General features: G+C 40.7%; 1 protein-coding gene across 4 annotated transcripts in view; it reads left to right on the top strand.

Annotated features, from left to right (window-relative positions):
• sptbn1 (spectrin, beta, non-erythrocytic 1) overlaps positions 1-23,426 on the top strand; it is a 340,000-nt gene that overhangs the window by 300,144 nt on the left and 16,430 nt on the right. For all 4 annotated transcript variants that reach the window (XM_068044925.1, XM_068044923.1, XM_068044926.1 and 1 more), the window contains 8 exons: positions 381-511; positions 3,896-4,100; positions 13,286-13,660; positions 16,387-16,631; positions 16,848-16,986; positions 19,526-19,610; positions 19,892-20,088; positions 21,524-21,630. In XM_068044925.1, coding sequence (XP_067901026.1) covers positions 381-511; positions 3,896-4,100; positions 13,286-13,660; positions 16,387-16,631; positions 16,848-16,986; positions 19,526-19,610; positions 19,892-20,088; positions 21,524-21,630 — 1,484 coding nt within the window. The remainder of the gene's footprint in view (positions 1-380; positions 512-3,895; positions 4,101-13,285; positions 13,661-16,386; positions 16,632-16,847; positions 16,987-19,525; positions 19,611-19,891; positions 20,089-21,523; positions 21,631-23,426) is intronic.

Here is a 23,426-nt window from a genome sequence, read left to right as displayed (position 1 = left end):
TAAAATCCATCAGGCCATCTTTCAAAACCTTCCAGGGAATGATATCCCATAAAATGATGTTTCTTTTCTATGTAAATTATTCTATAATATTTCAAAAAAAATAGTTTCTGTAATGGTCACTGCACCCACCCCTACAAAGTTACTGGACATGTTGGGCAATGTACTCAGAGCAAAATATGTCTCTGCTATTATTTCCCATTCCTTTTTCCAATCTGCATTTCTAAACATCTTTAAGAAGTCTGTATCTGAATTACTTAACATACTTAAAACATTAGTCACAGCATTTGTGGTGCTCATTCATTTAACATTTTTAAAGAAAAATGTAGAAAATTCCCAGGGAACTGTTCAAAATAACTTTTCATGAATGTTTCACTTGGCAGGATGAGCCGAGTGCAGTGATGATGTTGAAGAAACATCAAATTTTGGAGCTGGCAGTGGAAGATTATGCTGAGACTGTTCATCAGCTCTCAAAGACGAGCAGAGCTCTGGTGGCAGATGGGCACCCAGAGAGGTTGGTTTAATCCTTGGCATTGATATATCTAAGTTCAGTAGCATTGAAATACAAAAAGGTTGAAATTGGTCTTTGACAATAGCGAATTGGTAGTCCATTTTACATCCCACTCAATTTCTTCTCCATTGATTGGCTGTAAAACAGTCTGCCAATTTATTGTCACCCATCTTGCGTGACCGCCAAAGACCAGTTTCGCTCCCTAAATATTTACTCATTCATCATTTGTTTGTATTCCTAAACCTATGTATAGTTATCATCAAAATGTGGAAAATTGTGAGACTGTTCTTTAAGGTTTTTCACTTTGTAGCCTTTGTAAGACAAATCTAAATTTTGCTTCCTATCTGCCCATTGTAATGGCACATGTTAGCTAGCCTCTAGTAGAAAATGGGCAGTAATTTCATTCTGCCTGAATTTGGCTGCAGTGTAGCTTAAAGGTTGCAGGGACCAGTGGTGACAGAGCACCCTCCTCAAACAAACAGTTGCTTCGTTTAAATGTAAATTTGGAGACAGAAATAGCCTGCATGCAAGTTATTAGATGTAAATCACGCCCATAAGAAATGATCATGAATGGTTGTTTGCTAAGTATACTGAAGCTTACTGAAAAGACACAGCAATGTTAAGGTAAGCGTATTTCAATCATCTCATAACTTTTTTTTTTGTGTTTTTTTTTTCCCCTTCCAGCACTTAGTTTCTCATGCCAGTTGCTGTAAATACTTTTTACCCCCAGCACTGGTGGATTTCACAATGGGAATATTCTTATCTGAGGTGGTTGGACAAGGAAGCAAATCAATAATGTGATGGCAGGCAGGCTGTTGGAGAGATGCTCTTTGGCCATCCACTATAAACAAATCTGCAAATTAACTAATCTTGGAAAATTGGATAGAAACCATACACTTTCATTAGAGTCTGTCTAAAACCTGCCACTGGAATTCAGGTTGAAACTACATAAACAACAGAAAACCTATGTTGTGATTTCCTCTGACCTCTGCTGTGCACAGCCTCTTTCTAAATTTGCACTTCAAGCCTATTTTTGTCCTTTTCATTGCCATGCTTGTACTGCAACCTTGTTGCCAAATCCTTATTTACAAAGTGCAGTTTGTTTTCCGTAGTTTGATATCTGCCAGTTGTTACTTGTCTGACCAAAATCCCATTTAATTTATGCTTGCTGAACTCTGTCGTTGCATGTGTTGCCAATGGAACTTTCCAGCAAAATACCTGCCAGCAGTGGTTACCTTCACACATTGTACAACTTTTTGCAGTTTACAATCTGTTCCAAACTGTCCAGTTATGAGTGCTGGAAAGTGATCCTAGAAGAAGAGACAGGCATGTTTGATCCTCCAAGTGCAGTCTACATTCAAACCACTAGGACAAGTGGACAGAAAATCGAGTCCATGTCTTAGATAATATCCCAAAGGAAGCTGCCATGTCATGTTCTGCTTCGAACTGTGGAAACAGAGTGAATTTTTTAGGGCCCTCTGCAATTTGCATAAACTCTGGTAGGTACCTCAAAAAGTCTTTGGTGCTGAGCAAAGGCTCCCATTGAATCTAGTATCCTTTTCTGGAAAGTCCTGTTTTCTGGAAAGTCCTGTAACAATTAAGCTTTAACTGAGGGGTATTGTATGACATACTCTTTTACTTGCCTCTACTTGTACGGCTACTTCTGCTTGTGCTGCAATCAATTCCTGAGCAACAAGAAACATTTGCTCTGAAAGGCAGCTACTTGGAAGATTTTTAGTATTTTTCTAAACATTACTCTCAAGGTAAGTACATTTGTGCCTTTGTGTTCCAAGAAGACCTAACAATTAAGTCCAAGCTTTTTCCTCTAGTGTTCTACGATTTTATTATAATCATTGCACAAGGACCAGGAACACATGGGAAAACTGGCCTTTTTTAATGTAATTCTTCAGCCTTGTTCAAATCTTCCCTGCTATTCATTTGTTTCTTTCTGACTTAGTGTCTAGTGGTTCATAATTTTTATGTAAAGTTGCTTTGAATTAGCTTCCTCTGCTGACAATGATTTTAGACTAATTAGCCTGTAATTGCCCGTTCAGCTCTACCACGTTAGCATGTTTCCAATACTGTGGAAACATTGTAGTGTCCAATGATTCCAGCATGATGATCACCAGTTCTATTTCCTCCCTGATCTTCAGATTCTTAGAGCGTATAGACTGGGGGATTTGTTGTCCTTAACTTCCTTTAACCTTTCAGGTGTGTATGGTACACTGACTACAAGAACTAGATAACCAGAATTATCTGTTTGCCCATGGGAAATATATACTATCTTAACTATTTTTGTCATACCCATCAATTTTAGCTGCATTTTTATTTTATAAAATGTTAATAATTACTTGTACTCGTTCGCTCTTTTATGATATTGAAGAATGGTTTAAATATATTCTTAACTTCTTTTTGCTTTTTGATAACCTAGCACTTTTTGTACCTGTAACGTCCCTCAGAAAATCCGTATATATTTTTTCCCATGCCCATTGTTCTCATTTTTTTCCCCCTATGATAGATTTTTTTTTTCTTCCTGTTTTAATTGACCTGTTCATTTCTGGGATTGCTTACTTAGTTTTTATATATATATATAAGACATAAATTTATGTTGCACATTCAACATTATGGATAAATTATTAAGGATAAATGTTACATATTCATGCTCCCAGTGTGGAGCTTCATTTGCCAGGAACACACAACCTGAAATTCAGGTCGAGAAGTAGATGTGACCGATAGGATTTTCCATCTATTAAAATTAATGGGCTGATCTTCCTACCTGACTTCCATGACCAAATTCCCAGCAGGCAAAACTCCATGCCAGGAGCACAAGTTGGTAAAATAGCTTTTTATTTTTCTTCAACTCAGTTATCCTTTAGCAGCACTTCCTAATCTTCCCTTGTTCCATTATTTCGTTGAAGTTTACCTTTCTAAAATCATATATTTTTGGTCTTGACTGTGATTATTAGTTGGTCTTAAATTAAATTGCATCGTTGACACAAATAGCCAGCTGAGGACTAAAGTGCAAATTGAGAATGAGATCTTACAATCAGCATGGAACATGTGAACTTGCTCAAGCAGCAAATTAAAATGTAAATCCAAGGTGACATCAAATTTATTTGTGATATTGAGACTAATTACAGCAGGGATATCCATGGAACTGGGCAAAAGTAAGTGAATGCTAAGTAAAGCTGTGATATCACAGATTAGCTAACAGGTGTGCCACCAGATTAATATCTTACCCACATCCATATGTAGTTGCTGAAAACCCAGGCTCTGGGTTTACCTTTTTGATCTATTTTGGTTCTTAGTTGTTTTGTGTAGGAGTGGTTGGCTTTTATTTTTACAAGAAGTCTTTCTATAAATTTTTGACATCTTTTGGTTTTTCAGTGAACGTATCAGCATGCGCCAGTCCCAGGTGGACAAGCTTTATGCTGGCCTGAAAGATTTGGCTGAGGAGAGAAGAGGGAAATTGGATGAGAGGTATCGCCTTTTCCAACTGAACAGGGAGGTGGATGACTTGGAGCAGTGGATCGCTGAGCGTGAGGTGGTTGCTGGATCACATGAGCTTGGGCAGGACTATGAGCATGTTACGGTAAACGTTTGTCTCAAAAGTATTTTTAAAAATAAATTTTGCAGTTTTTTTCTGACTAATCAAGACTAGAACCTAGTCTTTGTATTACTAAAGCATTCTTACTAGCTCAGCTTAAAACATGTACATGATACTTCTGTGGAAAATATTTTAGTGCACCACTAATCTCCCCATTTCTTCTTACCTCTGGGGGGGGAAATGATTTTGTTACGGACAGATGGTAAGGAATGTGGCTGGTTCACACTGTTCACTTCCCAACTGACGGCAACCATGTTTTGTTTAAAATGATGAGTTAGCCCCTGAGTGTTTTTAGGGTTAAATAAACATTATTTACACAATTCCTGAAATGTTCGCAACACCACTCATACACAAATTCACCCACACACATACACAAGAATAGACAGAGAGGGAAAAGGGTAAGTGGTTTAAAGTGAGGTAGGTGTTCGTGGTTTATGGTAAACCTGTTGAATCTTCTCAGAAGGACAATCTCTTTTAAAGGTGCAGGCCTGGGTGTTTGTAGTCTTGAATTTGTTGAAGTGTTGTAGATTTCTGATGGTTAAGACTTCAGACTGGAGCTGGTGGTCACTTTCGGTTTTCTGCTGCAGCAAGTTGAATTGCAGAATTAGCAGCAGGGATCCTTCTTGCCTGGCTGGACTTCTTTCCACAGCCACTGGCTGGACTGCTTTCTGTGATGTTGTTTGATGTTGTTTTTATCGCATAGTATTTCTGTTACTTAACACGTGGCTTTCTCCCCTGGTGTAACCACACAATGGACCAAGATGTGGAATTCATGGCTATCTATGGATGTCTGGATGGGTATTATTCTGTTATGATGTGGCTACTTCACACCTTTGTCTCAAGGAAACCATTCAATTCAGGAATGTGTCTCTCAATGGTTTCAGGATGGGTGTAGTTAACACCTTAGTCTGGAATGTATCCTTTTGTCCTTTCAAAACAGTGAGGCAATTTTTGAATTCACAGGCCCGGTCATAGATGGCCATTTTTGCAGCACATTGTCCACTTTTTTTAAAGGAAAAGTCAGTTTCAAAGAGTCCGCATTGGAATAAAGTTCATATCTTAAACATTAGGAATATGATATGTCTTTACTGGGCATCACAATTTACTGAAATTCCTCGAGTCAGGTGTTGAGTATTGTCAATCCGGTTTTTCTTCCATACCGCAGCACTCAGTGATAGCAAGGAGGACCTTAACTTTTCTTTATATTTTGCTGTTTTGCCAGCTGCTACATTTGTAAGAATGACAATACCAAATATACTTAGTGTTTGCTTTTAGGTTTCTTGATTTGTGATTTACTGACTATATTCCACTTATGAAGTAATGTTCATTGATGTTGGCCACTGTGTTCTAATTGAAACAATACCTAAATTGATACAAGTAGATGTTCTAATTCAGTTAGCCAGGCAGTGAAGAATAGAGCAGGATCCTAGTCTTTATACTTAAAGGCTTTTATTTAGAGAGACACATTACATACTGTGTGCTTCAAGATCCAATCACCACAGTTTCAGCCTGTTCCTATACATATGAGCCCTAGTTAATGCCCACCACCTGAATACAATCAAACACCCAATTAACATACAATATACAGATTCCCTTCTCTCTCTTTAAATAAAATTAAACTTCGTATGTACAACCAAAATGCCAAAAAGGACGTCCATACTCTATATAAAACATTACATTGCAAGGTGGCCCTCCTCCAGAACCCCTAACAATTTCCTCATATAGTCATTTAGTGAAACAATCCGACAGTTTATGATTTGCATCCATCCATTTAATTTTAGAGATTTCTTTTCTGTCCAGCATTTTTTCAAGCCAGCAAGGACAATCTGTAATCTTTTCTCACTCTCACTTTTCATAAAAGGTATATTATCCTACAATGAACAACAGTCTACAAAGCATTCAATGGGCATTGCCTTCAGTACTCCCATTGTACAGAATCTCACTTAAAACATTTGCCAAACAAAAATCCCATATCCACTGTCTCCACAAGAGCCAGTATTTCGGCAGCCGGAGTACTTTAACAACCTTTTTGATTTTCTTAGCTTCTCAAGCTAAAGGACAACACTTCCCATTCTCACCCACAAGAATTATTATGAAACCAGCTGTGCTAGAATACTCACCAAGAAGATTAGTATGTGAAGCATTGCTAAAAATTACTAGCTTCAAATTCTTTCAGTCACCTAAGGATGGGGGACTTAAATACACATTTATCCAGATTTTTTTTAATGTTTCATTCGCCCTTAAAACATTCTCTACTTTAGGGTGTTTCATCTTAGTTTTGATGTGTTGGAGTTAAATACTAGCAGCTGTACTAGTCTTTGAGTGCATAACCAATTCAGCTGACCAATCAAACTTCACAATTGCTCTGTCTGTCTCTTTAGTTATGACATCATTTTTCTGTGATGACCCAGTACAATTAACCCGGCTTGGAGTAACACTCTCTAAATAGGATTGATGATTTAAAGTTATTCCAGTCCTACTCTGCTTAATATCTAAACCAATATATTTAAAAGCCCCACAAGCCTGGCTCCCAATCTTGAATTCAACTCTAATCTTATTAATAACATGTTTCTCAAATTCTTCAGTGCCACCCCATTAGAAATCATCAACATGCATCGTGAAGATACCTGAAATTTTGCTTTTATGCTGTCAGTGAAACATTGTGGGATCTGCTTTTAGTTGACCACAACCTATTTTCAGCTAAATGGATCTCACTGAAAAATACTATACCATGACTGCATCATTCAGGCCATAAACACATTTGTTTAGTTTCCATAGTTTTCCTCTGCATATGCCTCTTTGGGCAGTTTCAGAACGCTTCTCTCTGAAAAGTATCACCCTGCATAAATGCGACTTTTATGTTGATTGACCTACACTCCCATGAATATGTGGCCAAAAGAGCCAAAAATATTTTCAAGATTACTTTTCCAGCACTGGGACAGTCCACCCTAATATCTATCGTCCAGTCTCTCTTCAGAACGCCTAGCAACTATTCTCACTTTAGCCTTATAAGTCCCATCTGCAAGGACTTTGTCGATACAACTCCACCTTTGCAACAGAGACAGAGTTGGTTGCCCTTTATCTGGTACCTCAGAATAAAGTCCAAACTCTTTCCACTATCTAACTCCCTTTGTTTTGTCTCTCATTACTTTATCAAGTTTATTGGCAGCCAACAAAGCCTCATGATCATGAGGACTTATAATTCCAGTTCTGTTACCTGACTGTTCTATGGCTTTGATTTCTATGCTTTCTTACTTTTCACTCTTCACCCCATTCTGCCAGTCCATGGACCTCACTTTTTGGCCAACACCCTGAACAGTCAAATGATATTTAAACTTACCAGTAGCTTTTCCTGCATATCCCACAATTGTCACATCCCTCTATTCATTAGACCCGTCTGGAATATATGTCACCCAAGCACCCACTCTGGGTAGTCGTCCTGTGGATGGGATAGCTCTGTCATATGTATCATGATCACTCATATTGCCACCATCTAGTCCTTAAGCTTCCGCATTCTGTACCTCAGGACCCTCATCACAAAACACATGAGCATTTGAGGTATAAGGTGCCTTGTTTACTGCTATCAGCTGCTCAGAGTCTGCAATTTCATAATTAATTCCGATTAATCATAAGGAATGAACCATAACAGTTTGTTTGCCATGTTTGATAAGTACTGTCTTACAGTCATGATCTATTATCTTATCAGGGCCTTTCCATTCCCTATGTCCTTCTCTTTTATAGTATACCGAATCTCCTGAATTGAACTCAGCCTCAGATGGTCTAATATGATGCCTCAGTGCACTATGAATTTTCTGAGACCACATCCTTGATGAAAGCCTGTCTCCCTGCATGCAAAGTATTTAAATGCGCAGAAAAGAATTGAACTAACTGTAGTACCTTCCAGAGCAGGGGGATTATGAAAGAACAGAAGGTAATTTGGGATTTCGCCCATAGATTAGTTGATAAGGACTATATCCCCTAACCATCTTTGCATGAACTTTCCATTTCAGGGCAGATATCAATTTACTGATCAATCAGCTAAAATTTTATGCAGTGTTTCATCAATCCTTTCACAAAGATCATTGCTAAAAGGGCTTTCAGCTGCTGTATTCCTGACAATGATATACATGTTCTCATACAAATCTCTAAAATCCTCATTAGCAAATTCACCTCCATTATTAGTCAAAAACTTTGCTGGTGTCCCAAGTCCAGTCCCTATCCAGTTCACCATAATTTTATCTGTAATAACTCTCTAGTTCTCACTATATATTAGTGTTGAAATACTATATCTCATAGCCAGGTCAATTAAATGTGGGATGAAAAAATTTCTGTCTTTGTCCCATACCTTTAGATCCATGGCAACTATCTCATTAGAGTCACATGCCAAAGGAGGGCTTACATTAGGACATGGAGGTGCCCTTTAATACTTTTTACAAATTTCACAATTCTCACTGATCTCTTCTGTTAGTCTCGTACACTCCTCCAACTGTACCAGCATTGTTTGGCAGGACTTTTAATGAAGGTGAGTAATTGCCTATAAAACTTCAAGACAATGGGACTTAGTACCTTTGAAAATATTCTTCCATTGGGGACAAATGAGGGTCCCATCCCCAATGGTCTAAGAGACCCTCCTGCCTCCACGATCCAATTAAGGACACTGGGGTGGAGGGAGGTGTTGGTTCCTGTGGCTGCAGGCCCAATTAGAGAGCCTGTAGCTTTGGAATGCCTGCAGCCCCAGGGGGCACTTCCCAGATAGCAAGGAAAGCACCAGGGTGCCTCAAAATGGGGCATCCTCGCAGTTGTACATAAAATATCAAAACTGATCAAGGCGGAGGGGAAACTCCATTGGAGGAATTGTTAGGGCCATGGGTAGGAAAGGCAGCCCAGTCATTGGGTCGTGGAGCCTCTGACTCCAGAGGCCCCCTGGCCTGCCGCCCAGAAGCCGCCTCCATGCAGCTGCTGGGCATGGCACAGCGGGAATCTGCTCCGAAGCCGTGAAGATCATAGCGGAGTCCGCCCAGTCCTCCTCATTAGCCTCCTATTTGGTAATTATAGGCTACCTGCCACTACCAGGCGGGTAGCCGCTGCCATTGATGACCCGCCTCCGGCAAGGTTGCCCTGTGGCTGGATTTCGTCAGCCTGCCAACCCAATGCCCTCGTTTTCAATTTTGCTCCTGTTCCTGCTTTCAGGACTGTCTCCACAGGAACGGTAAGATTCTTATCATTATCATTTAATGCCATTGTCATGATCCTGTATTTTTTTTCCAAGAATATGCGGTTTGCCTTTAAGGTTTGCAGAGGATCAGTATTGCTTTAAGACGTGACAAGCCTCAGGAGTTATAGAAAGGTGCATTTTCATTGCCTTAGAAACAGCCATTTGGAGACTGTGACTCAAATGGTGCATTCTCATTACCATAGATACAGCCACTAGGAGTGAGTCTCATGCGATACATTTGTTACAATTCAATTTTGAACTGGCTTTTAGTTGAAGACAGTTTGTTCTAACAGAATACACAGAGGACCCAGACAGCTGTGATGTTTAGCACACCTTAAAAAGAGCTCTCAGTTATTTAAACTGAAGGATGAGAAATTTAGTCCGTTTAATTATCATCTCTCAAAATTCTAAGAAAAAGTCAAGCCAAAACAGAACTCTCTGGTAATTTAAATTGAAGAAAGGGAAGTTAGACTGTGACAATCTTTAATCCCTCAAAAAAAAAACTCAAGTCAGATTGATTCTGTTGGAAGTGTTTGCAAGTCATTAATTGTTGAAATTCCCTGGAGAAGGAAAGCAACATTCTGTGAGGACTTCAAGCAACATTGGACTGTAAATTTACAAGGACTCTAATTTTTTCTATCTTAAATGTTGCTTATATCTTCCTAGTGTTTAAGAATTTAGTTCTTCTAATTAAAGAGTTAATTTGTTGATTTAAAGACACCTGGTTTGGTTAGCCTCATTCGGGAGTTAATAGATGGTACAATTTGGCTGGGTCTTTCTTTAATTTGGAAAGTTTTAAATGATATGTTAGCCGATCTGTGGAGTGATGGCATTGAAGTAACTGTGCGTTGGTCCCACCACAATCAGAATCATATATTTTGATTGGGAGCTTTGACAGGAATGGTTGGTCGTAACAGCCATTAGCATGTCCAACTTTTTAAGGGAATAGAATAATGTCCTGACTGAGTAAATGGCGCCCCCAGCTTTCCCCATCATCCCCCTTTCCCCGAGCAGTCCTCCTCTTCTACCCTTCTGCACCCGCCACCCCTGCTCCTTCTCCTCTTCTTCCACTCCTCGTGCCATCCTGTTCCCTGTCCCCATTCTGCTGCCACCCCCCACCGCTCCTCTTTCCCCGCGCCTCCCTGCCCCTCCGCCCCGCCCCTCCTCCCCCTATTTCCTGCCCCCGCATTCCCCCGTCCACCCTCACCCCCATTCAAAGCTACTTCCGGCGATCCACCTCCCCACCCCTTCCCTGCCCCCCTCCTCTTCCTCCCTTCCCCGCCCCCTGCCTACAATGAAGGCTAAGCTGCCACACTAGATGTGATAGAGCAGACCTTTGGCCTGCTGAAAGAACAGTTCTGTCTGGATCACTCTGGAGGAACTCAGCATAGTGGGTGTCAAAGTTCATGATGGTCTGCTGCATGCTCCATAACTTTGCCATCATGAAAAGACAGCCCTTGCCACGAGCTATATAGTAAGCAGCTGAGGAGGAAGAGTATGGGACAAACCCTTTCTACCTACGCTGCCCGTGAACAACTCATCCAACTGCGATACCAGTGAATACAATCCCAATTCCCCATTGACCAGCAGTCACGCCCCTTTTCTTCCCTCTGTTACTGACCATCACAGTGCCACTTAACCACAATGTAAAAATAAAAGTCACCACAAAATATACATTCTAAACCAAATTTATAAATCAATATATCTCATATTGCATACAAACATCAACTAATCACCCTTGTGCATTCCTTAGCCCCTGTCTTCCCTGTGCCTTTGCTTGTTCTAGTGCTCCAATGCAGTGCTATCCCTGTGGCGGCAGCATAGCTGGCGGAAGACTGTTGATTTCCACTGGAGTAGACTGCAGATGGCCTTGGGCTGACCACCTCGAGCAGGTCTGGGCATGCAAGGCATGACTTCATACTGCACCATCTCGACATGGGCTGCAGCCATCTGGGTTGACTGGCTGACAGCAAGGGCACTGGAAGAGCAGCAGTGGTGGGAGCACGAATACTATCATCCTGAGAGAGGACAGCAGGTTCATACTCCACAGAACCACTGCCCCACCTACAAGGCAGCGCCTCATCAATCCTGATAATCAGTTGAAGGACTCCTTGCTGGATTGTTTTGACACCATTTGCTCACTGGTATCCACAACCAAGATGACAGATTGCATGACCTCAGTCCTAGCTTGCAGTACAGCACCCAGAAAATGGATGGTTTCTACTTGTGCTGCAATGGAAGCTGAGACATCTGCCATCAGATGCTGCATCATGGTTGGGTCCATAGTTGACCACCAGTTCCATGTTGTAAAAGATGGGCTCCAAGCTCTGCGCAAAAGCCCTGTGCCAAACTGGTGCCAGACTCCACCATGCACCTTGGAATTGCCTGCAGTCTTCTGGCGGGTCTGCCAATGCACCAAACATTTCATTGTGCATACTCATCAATCATCATATTCTGCAGCCTGCCACACAAAAGTGCTCATCTGTGTGCTCTGCAACAGAACTATGTGCAATCTCGCCCCGAGCTAGTACCTGTGCTACCTTTGCCTGCTGTCCTGGCTGCAGAATACTCATGCCCAGTGCCTCACCATGTGAGGTCCAGCTTCTAAGCTATCCTCTTAAACTGTGCACATCATTTTCTAAGCTGGTGACTGTGAGTGTGAGATCAAGTGACAGTGTTTCTTCATCATCACAGTCTTGTTCTTCCAGCACTGCCTGGCCTGGTTGCAGCTCTTTGGGTATCTGAAAGAAAAAAGGCACAAGGGTTAGGTTGTGATAAGACAAGGCGGGGGGATATAATAAGAGGTGCATGCTCACACCATCTGCAGCTTCTAAATCAGAAGAGATTGTGGTTTGAGGGGGAAATGAGATTTGAGAAAGAAAATTAAACATGAGGGTATCATCGCCATCTATTGTTTCAGCCCTGCCATTGGCCACAATCTCAGCAATGGCTGCTCCACTGATGGCAAGCACCATCTCTTACATTAGGGTAAGGATATGCCACCCTGTCTGCCCCCGCCAGTTAGCACCTGCTGCATCTGGTTGTGTAACACGGCCTACAAGAGAGGGAAGTGTGTAAGTGACTGGTACAATGCGTTTGGGTGATGCTGCCATGGCTGAATAGTGGCAGTGTGTTCAAGCTTTGAGATGTGGGTGTGAGGCTTGCAGAAGTGCTAAGTGTGTGAGGGTGAAGGGAAACCATGAATGTGAGGTATGAGGCACAATTGATAGAGATTGTTGATAGGTGAGTGATGAGACTGTGATGCATTGAGCAATGTCTGAACTTAGTGGTGCATTTGGTGGGGTATGGTATTTGAACTTGCACTCGTGAGGTCATTGAACTTTTTGCGGCACTGCATCCTGGTCCTCGGGGTTTGACTTGTGGCATTGACCACCACTGCTATCTGATACCAGTGCCTTCTGAGAGTTTATCTGGAGGACCACCTTAGCCCCCTTTGAATCCATCAAGGCCTCCAATGTAACGTCAGAAAATCTTGGAGCCCGCTCGCTCCCATGTTTTGCTATTATTGCACCATCTTGCACACCAGAATGAGTTCCACAACGACCCAGCACATCCTGTAGCCACAATGCACCTCCCCTTTAAAAGGTGCAAGCTGGCTTTACGTAGTACAGGCTAGCTTTAAGTGGTGCTAGCCTTTCTCAATTTTGTGACCCCCTACTGAGGCATGCAGCTGTTTTTGGGGTTATTAATTTAGCCCCTATGAATTTTTAAATTATGACTGGACCAAGTCATGCATACATAATTCAGTCACCCCAGCCCTCCAACCCAACTTTATCTAAAAGCTGCATTTGGTATCAACTACTCGTGTATAGCACCACAGGGGGGGAGGGGAGTCACCTACTTTTATTTAAAATGTTTAGAGTTTGAGCTAAGCAACTAAAGCAAAAAATCTGAGTCTATTCTTCTTGATTTAATAAATGGTATTTCTTTTCAGATGCTACAGGAGAGGTTCCGTGAATTTGCCCGTGATACTGGTAACATTGGTCAGGAACGTGTCGACAGTGTGAACCGTATGGCTGATGAGCTGATCAATTCTGGACATTCTGATGCTGCCACAATTGCTGAATGGAAAGATGGACTTAATGAGGCTTGGGCAGATCTCCTTGAGCTTATTGATACCAGAACACAGATTCTGGCAGCCTCTTACGAACTGCACAAATTTTATCACGATGCTAAGGAGATACTTGGACGAATTCAAGACAAGCACAAGAAGCTTCCAGAGGAGTTAGGACGAGATCAGAACACTGTGGAAGCATTGCAGAGAATGCATACAACATTTGAACATGATATTCAGGCTCTTGGTACTCAGGTAAAATATCAAACATGCTCAGTGTAGTTAATCCTAATAAGATAACAGCCAGAGCTTGGGCTTGTTAACATTTTTAATGAAATATTCGATGGCCACAATGCAGATACAAATTTATTTTTCCATAACTGGACTTTCAAAGTCAAGCTGGTAACTCTAATGCTTTTGAAAATCACTACACAATGTAAGTGCTATATGAAATAATGGTGATTTATTACAAGAGCCATTATAGATTTTAGTGTACCGACATTATTAGACAAGAAGTTCAGTCACAAGAGTGATTGCCTCTTTTCACTCTACTTCTTTGGCTATGCCACATTTTATGAGAAAAATATATTTAGTTTCTTGTCTTAATTTCCAATCTCCAAACTCCAGCCCAGCTGACCTTTCGGAAGACCTACTGCCATATCTCTGCTAATGCTTCTCGATAACTGAGGATGAGAATTACCCTTTTTTTTCATTAAAAAGGGTATTTTTCTTCCTTCTATTGGCCTGCATCTCCGGGCAAAGCAGTGAGTGAGTAACCTGCTCCAGGACTCTCGCAGTGCCACTTTGAAATTGAAAGTGAAGAACTGTACAAGATTGGCAGGCGTGACTCTCTTTGATTTTTCTCCATCTTCTGTGGAGAAGCAGCTGTCCTCCACTCAACATCTTGTCATGATTGTATGGCAGAAGTTGATGCCTTGCTGCAGAAGTAGAAACCTGCAAACTATCACGTTGTGGTACACTGCAAATCACAACTGTTAAAACCAGGTGAGAGGTCACAAAGCTCCCCTCTTGAGCTTCCTCTTATTTGACCCCAACAGAGTTTATTCCTTTTTAAACTGTGGATGGGGATGTGCTTACTACTTCAGTGAGTGTTTTACTTTTTACCTTTGTGATGATCGTAAAAGAACCAATCGAACAGGTTTTCTTGAGTTTAAACAAGAAAGAGATGACTTTATTTTCTTAACAATCTAAAACTGATCTAAATAAAATAATATACGTAACACGTTCAAGCACCCACTCACACGAGAATCACACACGCACAAATAGATTACAGAATGCTGAGGGGTAGCTTTGTGGTAGGATTAGAGTCCAGAATAAATAAAAATTGATGCATAGTCTGTGGGGTTGGATGATTCTGTTGTCTTCTGGCTGAAGTTGTGTTCTTGAAGTCTTTGGCTGGTAAATGTGCGGTTTGTGGCTGGTCCATCTGGTTTCAGGCTTTTCTTGTAGGCAGAATTGTAGGTGGCTTTCTTCCCCTGGTGTCTTTGTCTGGATCCAGCAGCCAGGCTTCACATGAGTTCTTCTGGCGAGAGAGGGAGAGCGAGCTCCTGGCTTCTGCACAGAATGAGTCACTGGCTTGACTGTCTTTGTCGAAGGGAAACTCCCAGCTTTCAGAGATGGACAGACGGTGACATGACTGCCTTAGTGTATTTTCTGTAACCTTCTAATGAGATTCAAGGTTAGGATGTCCTCAGGCCTCAGGATGCCAATATTTACTCTTGGAGGGATTTGCTCTTTCCAAGTCAATGTGTCAGGATATCCTTGAATGCTGTGCTAATAAAAGCAATCTTGGATAATGCAGTCACTAGAGCAAGCCATTGTTTTGGATACAGGCTATCATACATGTGTCTCCTGTTGGAGGCCTTGGAGTGTGTAAGGTGTTCAAATGCAAATTGCAGTGGCCATCTTGGCTGCCAGCTATTTTTTAAAGTTAACTAGAATTTTTTTCCATTAGAAGTTTAATGTAAGTTTCCAATCGATGAATTTAAATTCCTCATTTGGCATACTGTGTGTTCTTGACACAACATTTTAATTTCCTTTATCATCAAATATTGTTCTGCAGCCACACATACAATGAAGGTCAAGCTGTCCTGCATTAAATTTAAAAACAAGTTGTGTTAATAATTATGCTGGAAAATTAATTTCATATTCTCCAAGAATAATTTTGCTGCTATCTGAAAGTATTCTCCCTCATAATTCTAAATTGTTATATAACTTTTACAGGGAATGGAAGATTAAAGTGAAAGGTTATTCTCTTTTTTTCTGAACCTTATTGCAATTCCTGTCTTGTAAATATAATTTTGATGCAACAGTCTTTTAATTTTTTTCAAAGAATATTAATCAGATATAGTTGCACCTTATTAAGAAATACAGGAAATGATTTTAATGGACCCTGACTATAAATCTGAAGGTAAGAAACCTTGTACTGAGGTGTGGGAGAGGATGGTGGTGGATGGTTACAACAACCTTACAGATGACTAAATAATGTAATAAATGGAGTTTATGGTATTGGTTTCACAGTATCTGTTTTTTCAGCTATATAAGAGTAGAACTTCTGAACATACGGGGAGCTAAGAAATTGAGTGATGTCAGCTGTGGGGATGTTAAACCACTGTTACTTTTCTGTTAATTCTAGAAAAGGAAAAGGTGTAATCTAGCATCACACGCCCAAGAAATGGGATTTACATAAGTTGTCATAATTGAAATCTTGGAAAAAATGCAGTGCTTTTAGCCTGAACATTACAACAAGATCAATACATATAACTTTTAAAATGCTGTAATTATGCTGCCTGCTTCATACCCCATAGTTCCTAGCTATCTTACTTGAAGCTACTGGCTGAATTTGTAGTTGTTAGCTTTTGCATAGTTGTTGGGTTAGAGGCATTATGGTAATTATGTGAAGCTAATGGGGATAAGAATAAATGATTGTGGTACATTGCTGACGTATTGTTATGTTGCAGGTAAGGCAGCTGCAGGAGGACGCTGCTCGTCTACAGGCTGCTTATGCTGGTGACAAGGCTGATGACATTCAGAAACGTGAAGCAGAAGTATTGGAGGCATGGAAAACACTTCTTGATGCATGCGAGGCTCGGAGGGCAAAGCTTTTTGACACTGGTGACAAGTTCCGCTTCTTCAGCATGGTGCGTGATCTGATGCTTTGGATGGAAGATGTTATTCGGCAAATTGAGACCCAGGAGAAACCAAGGTAAAATTAGTGTGCCAAGTTAAGGGAGAGAAAGACCAAGAGATAATAATAATTGCCTGGTGTTTTGTTGTGCACATGTTCTGTGACCTTGTCTGCCATCTCATCAAGTATGTGTCTCAATGTTTAGCTGATTATGCTCCTGTGAAGTGCCTTGACACATTTTATATAACTAAAGATGCTAATAATTATAGTATATATATTTTTATCTTGTTTCAGAGATGTTTCGTCAGTGGAATTGCTAATGAACAATCACCAAGGCATCAAGGCTGAAATTGATGCCCGTAATGACAGTTTCACAACGTGCATTGAACTTGGCAAGTCTCTCCTGGCAAGAAAGCACTATGCATCTGAAGAGGTAGCACTCCCTTTATCAACAAATTTTGCTCAGCCTTGACATTAAGACTATTGGCCACATTTTAATTGCTGCATTTTGTCAGCTATCATTGTGTTTGAATTGTCCAGTTACTGTAAGAATCAACAATAAAAACAGATTGCTAGTCTTACTGGATTGATCGAACATGAGAGAATTCGAGTTATATTCTTACTAATGTTTGAGTGAATTTTTGAACTTATGAAGAGGTCAGAAAGATTAGTATTGGGGAATGGAATACTTTCTGTTTTGGACACTGAATGCTTGTGTCAAGCACTCTCAAGTGTAAAATACTGCCAGATGCAGAGTAACGACGTATCAGAAAGTTTCTAATTTAAGGGTATGTTTGTAGATACGAATTACAAGCAGGAGTAGGCCACTCGGCCCCTCGAGCCTGCTCTGCCTTCAGTAAGTTCATGGCTGAACTGATTTCTCCACATTACCACCTACTCCCGATAACCTTTCACCCCCTTGCTTACCAAGAATCTATCTACCTCTGCCTTAAAAATATTCAGAGTCTGCTTCCACAACCTTTTGAGGAAGAGATTCCAAAGACTCTCGGCCCTCTGAGTGAAAAAATGTCTCCTCATCTCTGTCTTAAATGGGCGACCCCTTATTTTTAAACAGTGACCCCAGTTCTAGATTCCCCCACAAGGGGAAACATCTTTTCCACATCCGCCCTCTCAAGACCCCTCAGGATCTTATATGTTACAATCAAGTCGCCTCTTACTGTTTTAAATTTCAGCAGATACAAGCCTAGCCTGTCCAATCTTTCCTCATAAGATAGCCCGCCCATTCCAGGTATCAGTCTAGTAAACCTCCTTTGAGCTGCTTCCAACACGTTTACATCCTTCCTTAAATAAGGAGACCAATAGTGTACGCAGTACCCCAGATGTGGTCTCACCAATGTCCTGTATAGCTGAAACATAACCTCCCTACTTTTGTATTCAATTCCCCTCGCAATAAGTGATAACATTCTATTAGCTTTCCTAATTATGTGCTGTACCTGCATACTAACCTTTTGCGAGTCATGCACTAGGACACCCAAATCCCTCTGCATTTCCGAGCTCTGCAATCTCTCACCATTTAGATAGTATGCTTCTTTGTTATTCTTCCTGCCAAAATGGACAACTTCGCATTTTCCCACATTATACTCCATCTGCCAGATTATTGCCCACTCACTTAACCTATCTATATCCCAATTGTAGCTTCCTTATGTACTTTCCTACCTATCTTTGTGTCATCAGCAAATTTAGCAACCCATTTATGCCTACTCTCTGTTTCCTGTTAGCTAGCCAATCTTCTATTCATGCCAATATGTTACCCCCGACACCATGAGCTTTTATTTTCTGCAGTAACCTTTGATGTGGCACCTTATCAAATGCCTTCTGGAAATCTAAGTACAATACACCCACTGGTTCCCCTTTATTCACAACACATGTAACTCCCTCAAAGAAATCCAATAAATTGGTTAAACATGAATTCCCTTTAACAAGATCATTTTGACTCTGCCTGATTACCTTCAATTTTTCTAAGTGCCCTGCTATGATGTTTTTAGTAATAGCTTCTAACATTTTCCCTCAGACAGGTGTTGAGCTAACTGGCCTGTGGTTTCCTGCTTTCTGTCTCCCTTCCTTTTTGAATAAAGGAGTTACATTCACTATTTTCCAGCCTAGCAGAACCTTCCCTGAATCTAGGGAATTTTGGAAAATTAAAACTAACGCATCAACTATCTCACTAGCCACTTCTTTTAAGACCCTAGGATGAAGTCCGTCAGGACCCGGGGACTTGGCAGCCCGCAGCTCCAACAACGTGTTCCGTACCACTTCCCTGGTGATTGTAATTTTCCTGAGTTTCTCCCTGCCTTCCATTTCATTTCCTGATTTACAGCTAATTCTGGGATGTTACTTGTATCCTCAATAGTGAAGACCGAGGCAAAATACCTGTTTAATTCATCTGCCTTCTCCTTGTTATCCATTATTAATTCCCCAGACTCACTTTTTTTAGGACTATCGTTCACTTTGTCAATTCTTTTCTTTTTTAAATATCTATAGAAACTCTTACTGTCTTTATATTTCTAGCTAGCTTTCTCTCGTACTCTAATTTTACCTTCCTTATCAATCTTTTAGTCAATCTTTGCTGTTTTTTATATTCTGTCCAATCTTCTGACCTGCCTCCCACCTTTGTGCAGTTATATGCTTTTTCTTTAAGTTTGATACTATCTTTAACTGTTTTAGTTAACCACAGATGGCAGGTTCCCCCCCTTGGAATTTTTCTTTCTCATTGGAATGTATCTATTGGAATGTAGAAATGTTTCACAAAGCGTATTGATATTTAAGGAAAAGATCACTGAACACTTATTAAGTTCAGTATTTGCATAGATGTTTACTTCCATTTCCAAATGAATGTTTCGTGATGGTCAGTACCTGGTTGTAAGATGAGAGAGTGAACGCATTGTTAAATGCACAGTAATAACAGTAAGGATTATCCTACCTCTACTAGAATTAATTCTGTTCACATACAGATTAAGGAGAAGTTGTTGCAGCTAACGGATAAGAGGAAAGAAATGATTGACAAGTGGGAGGACAGATGGGAGTGGCTCAGACTAGGTAAATGTACTTACTGTTATTCCTTTTACACGCTAGAAATCCTATTTAACAAAGCACATATTTTTCTGAACATGTACATTTTCCTATAATCAAGTTTTTTTTTTCAAGGCACTTTTTAGTCAATCTTTATGCTGCACATTGCAACCTTTTGATGGGGGCTTTAGGTTTTTTCTGAGTATTTTGTCTGAGTTGTATCTGCTGTTAATTGAAAATTTATGATTATTATTGCATGTTATCTTTAATTTGTGAAGCCACCTCTTAAATTTTGCTTCTTTGCTTAGTTTTGGAAGTGCATCAGTTTGCTAGAGATGCAGGTGTGGCAGAAGCCTGGCTTTTAGGCCAAGAGCCATACCTGTCCAGTCGAGAATTGGGTCAGAGTGTGGATGAAGTGGAGAAACTGATTAAGAGACATGAGGCATTTGAGAAATCAGCAGCTACGTGGGATGAACGGTTTTCAGCATTGGAGAGATTGACGACAGTGAGTATATTTTTTTTTAAATCCCTTTTTCATTATGAAACGATCAGAAAACTGGATCTGCACCGGCGACCATGTTTTTATTAAGAATTGAAATTACTTATCAGCTTGGCTTAGTTGGGTATCACTCTCGTTTCTGGGTTAGAAGGTTATGGGTTTGAGTCAAGTGCTATAATTTAGACTGATTCTCCAGTCCTGCACTGAGATGCCTTTCTTCAGATGGATGTTAAAATTCCTTCGACACTTATTTGAAATATAGCAAGACATTCTTCTGATGATCCACCCAAGATTCATCCCTGAAACAACATTAAAAAATTCACCTCCGATTAACTCATCATTCACCTCATCGCTGCTTAAGGGACATGATTGGTATAGACTGGCTTTTGTGTTTGTCCACTTAATCACTGTATTCGAAAAGCAATTAATTGCGTAAAGCATTTTAAGAGATTTGAGTGACATGATAATGATGCTACAAAGATCAAAATATCTTGATCATAAATGCAGTGGAGTCATAGAATTGGTTTGATGTTTTAATAATCTGAATGCACTGTTTTTTATACTTGTAGATTAGCTTGTTATTTCTTGAGTCTCATCTTTATGAAGTAATTTGCAGAAAGATGGACATGCAAAATAATTTTTGACACTGGTTTACTTCTCACTTTCCCTAAGATGTCCCCACACCGCATTCCAACCTTTGCATCTTGCTACCTGCCTCCCTGAATTTGAAGTCCAAAATCCCTTCTCTTTGACAACTTTTTCAATCCACCAGCAAACTTTCAGTTTCTCTTTTCTCCTCTTGCTGGATGCCCAATTCCTTTTCCTGTGATGCAAAATAATTAAGGCAGGTAGCAAGATGCAAAGGTTGGAATGGGGTATGGAGACATCATAGGGAAAGTGAGAAGTAACCCAGTGTCAAAGGAGTGAAGCATGCATGGGGGGGGCAAGTATGGTTACTGGAGGTCCCTGAGTTCAGAACAGTGAAACTATGGAAACATTTCAAGGTGAAGATAAGGATTTTGAAATCAATTCTCTAGAAGGCAGTATAGCTTGACAAGGATAGCGTGGAATTGCAGGACCTTGTGCAAGTGAAGAGGGATATAGTGCTCTGAATGAGCTGTTTGTAGAAGTGAGAAGGATGTTAACAGAAGTCAAGCCTCAGGGTGATAAAGGTGTGGATTAGAGTTTTGGCAGCAGTGGGGTAGAGGCAGACCTGAGATAAACAATTTTATTTCGCAAATTATGAAATTCTAATTTGGTCTGAAAATAGCTTACATCCTAACAATTTTCTAATTAATTCATACATTTAGCATAAATAATTATCACATTCTGAATTGCACATAAGACTCAAACTGAAAAGAAAATAAACTTTAAAAATAAAATAGTTGCTTTATAATTTGAAGTTTCACAAATGTAACTCTTACATTCTGTATCCCTACAGTTGGAGTTACTTGAAGTACGTAGAAGGCAGGAAGAGGAGGAGAGGAAGAGGCAACCATCGCCACAGCCAACCCCACAGCCTTCTGATGAGTCTGAATCACCACTACAGTAAGACATTATAGAAGATTTGAAATAAAACATGTTAAAAAGCTTTAGTTCCTTGGAAAATAATAGTCACACTAGCATACTAACTAGTTCTCAGACTTAGTATTGCAGGAGAATCAGAACAGTGCTCAGAAGTTAAGCAGTTTGCAAATACTGATGTGGGGGAGGGGATGACAATGCTTTCATTAATTTTAGTAAAAATGTTTTTTTCTCTTTTGTACTGAAGCTGAATCATCACTAAAATTAACAAAAGAAATTTTGCCCCCTGTCCAGTCTGAGGATAAGGCTGCAATTTAGGTATTTAATACCTAAATTTCACGCATTGGGCATCAGTCAGTGGCTTTATTCAGGCCCCCAAGAGTTAAGGTTGAGGTGTTAATAGCATATTAAGCGTCTCCTTGGCTTTTGGCAGTAGGTTGGATAGTCTGAGTTTCCCATTGGCACTTCCTCAGATTTTCCTGTACAATAATATTTTTAATAGCATTGTTCCCTCTCCTCAGCTATTGTGTGCTTCCTAAAAAAGCCCAACCTCAAGCCCTCCCACTTGCAAAATACTGCCATTTCTCCAACCTCCCTTTATTCTGCTGTCCAGAGTCCTTGAATATGTTATTGTTTCACAAATCTATGTCCATCTCTGGTATTGGCAGGGAGGGATCAGGGGTGACTGTCAGCAGCCGGGAAAGGTGAAGATCCTGCTGAATTTAATTTACCTGCCTGGCAACCGACCAGATTGAGAGATTGGTCACTGTCGTGTGGGATGGCCTGCTAAACAAGGCCAGTGACTGGAGAGGAGGGAGGTAGGGAGGGAGCAATTGCAGTGGGGGAGACATTGGGTCATGAGGTGTGAAACATTAGATGGCAGGAGCATCAGCTGATCGTGGGGGCAAGACATCAGATCGTTGGAGGGTATGGGAGGGAAAGTTCACGGGTGGGGGGGGGGTGTGATCACGCCTGCTCAACCTGTCCTAGAAACAGTGCTGGAAAAGCACTTGCCTGCTGGATTCGGCAGTTCTTGGCTCCCTTTAGCTGCCGGGTTTTCCAAGTTCTGGGAAACCCTCCTGCAGCTGTTAAATCCAATTGGCTGCTATAATCTGAGGCACACAAACTCATTAACATTGTTCTAATTACTAACCTGCCTCTTGAGAGTAGATTACTTAACCAACCCCTGCTGGGGGGCTGAAATTCACCCCTCTGTGTTTGAATATCAGACTTTTGCAATGCCAAAACAGCCCTAATCAAAGTCACAAATAACATCTTCTGTATTTATGATCATGATGCATCCTCCTTAACTTCTTTGTAGCCTTTTACGCAGCGGACCACACCATCTTTCTACAGCACCTCTCCATTGTTTAGGTTAGGGGAACTGCCCTTACTTGGTTCCACTCTTGAATAATCCAGTTATAACCAGAACATTTCCAACAATGCTTTCTTTTCCCTCCCTTACATCATTGGCTCTGGGATCTCACAAGGGTCTATCCTTGGCGCACTCCTCTTCCTCATCCACTGCTGTCCCTTGGTAACGTCATCTGTCGTCATGGGGTTAACCTCCACATATACACTGATGGTTCACTACTCCACCAACCACTCAAATGCCTCTGTGTTGTCAGACTGCTTCTCTGACATTAAATCTTGGATGAGCTGCAGTTTCCTTCAGTTCAACATTGGGAATGGCTCCTGACACAAACTCTTCACTACCAGTTCCATGGCCACCATGACCTCAGTGTCATATTCAGCTCTGAATTGAGCTTTCAACCCCATATCCTGTCCATTATATTAACTGTCTACTTTCATTTGCATAA

This window comes from Heterodontus francisci, chromosome 13 (assembly GCF_036365525.1).
Source record: "Heterodontus francisci isolate sHetFra1 chromosome 13, sHetFra1.hap1, whole genome shotgun sequence".
NCBI lineage: Eukaryota > Metazoa > Chordata > Chondrichthyes > Heterodontiformes > Heterodontidae > Heterodontus > Heterodontus francisci.
The sequence above is the reverse complement of the archived record's forward strand: the minus strand, read 5'-3'. Positions and strand labels throughout refer to the sequence as shown.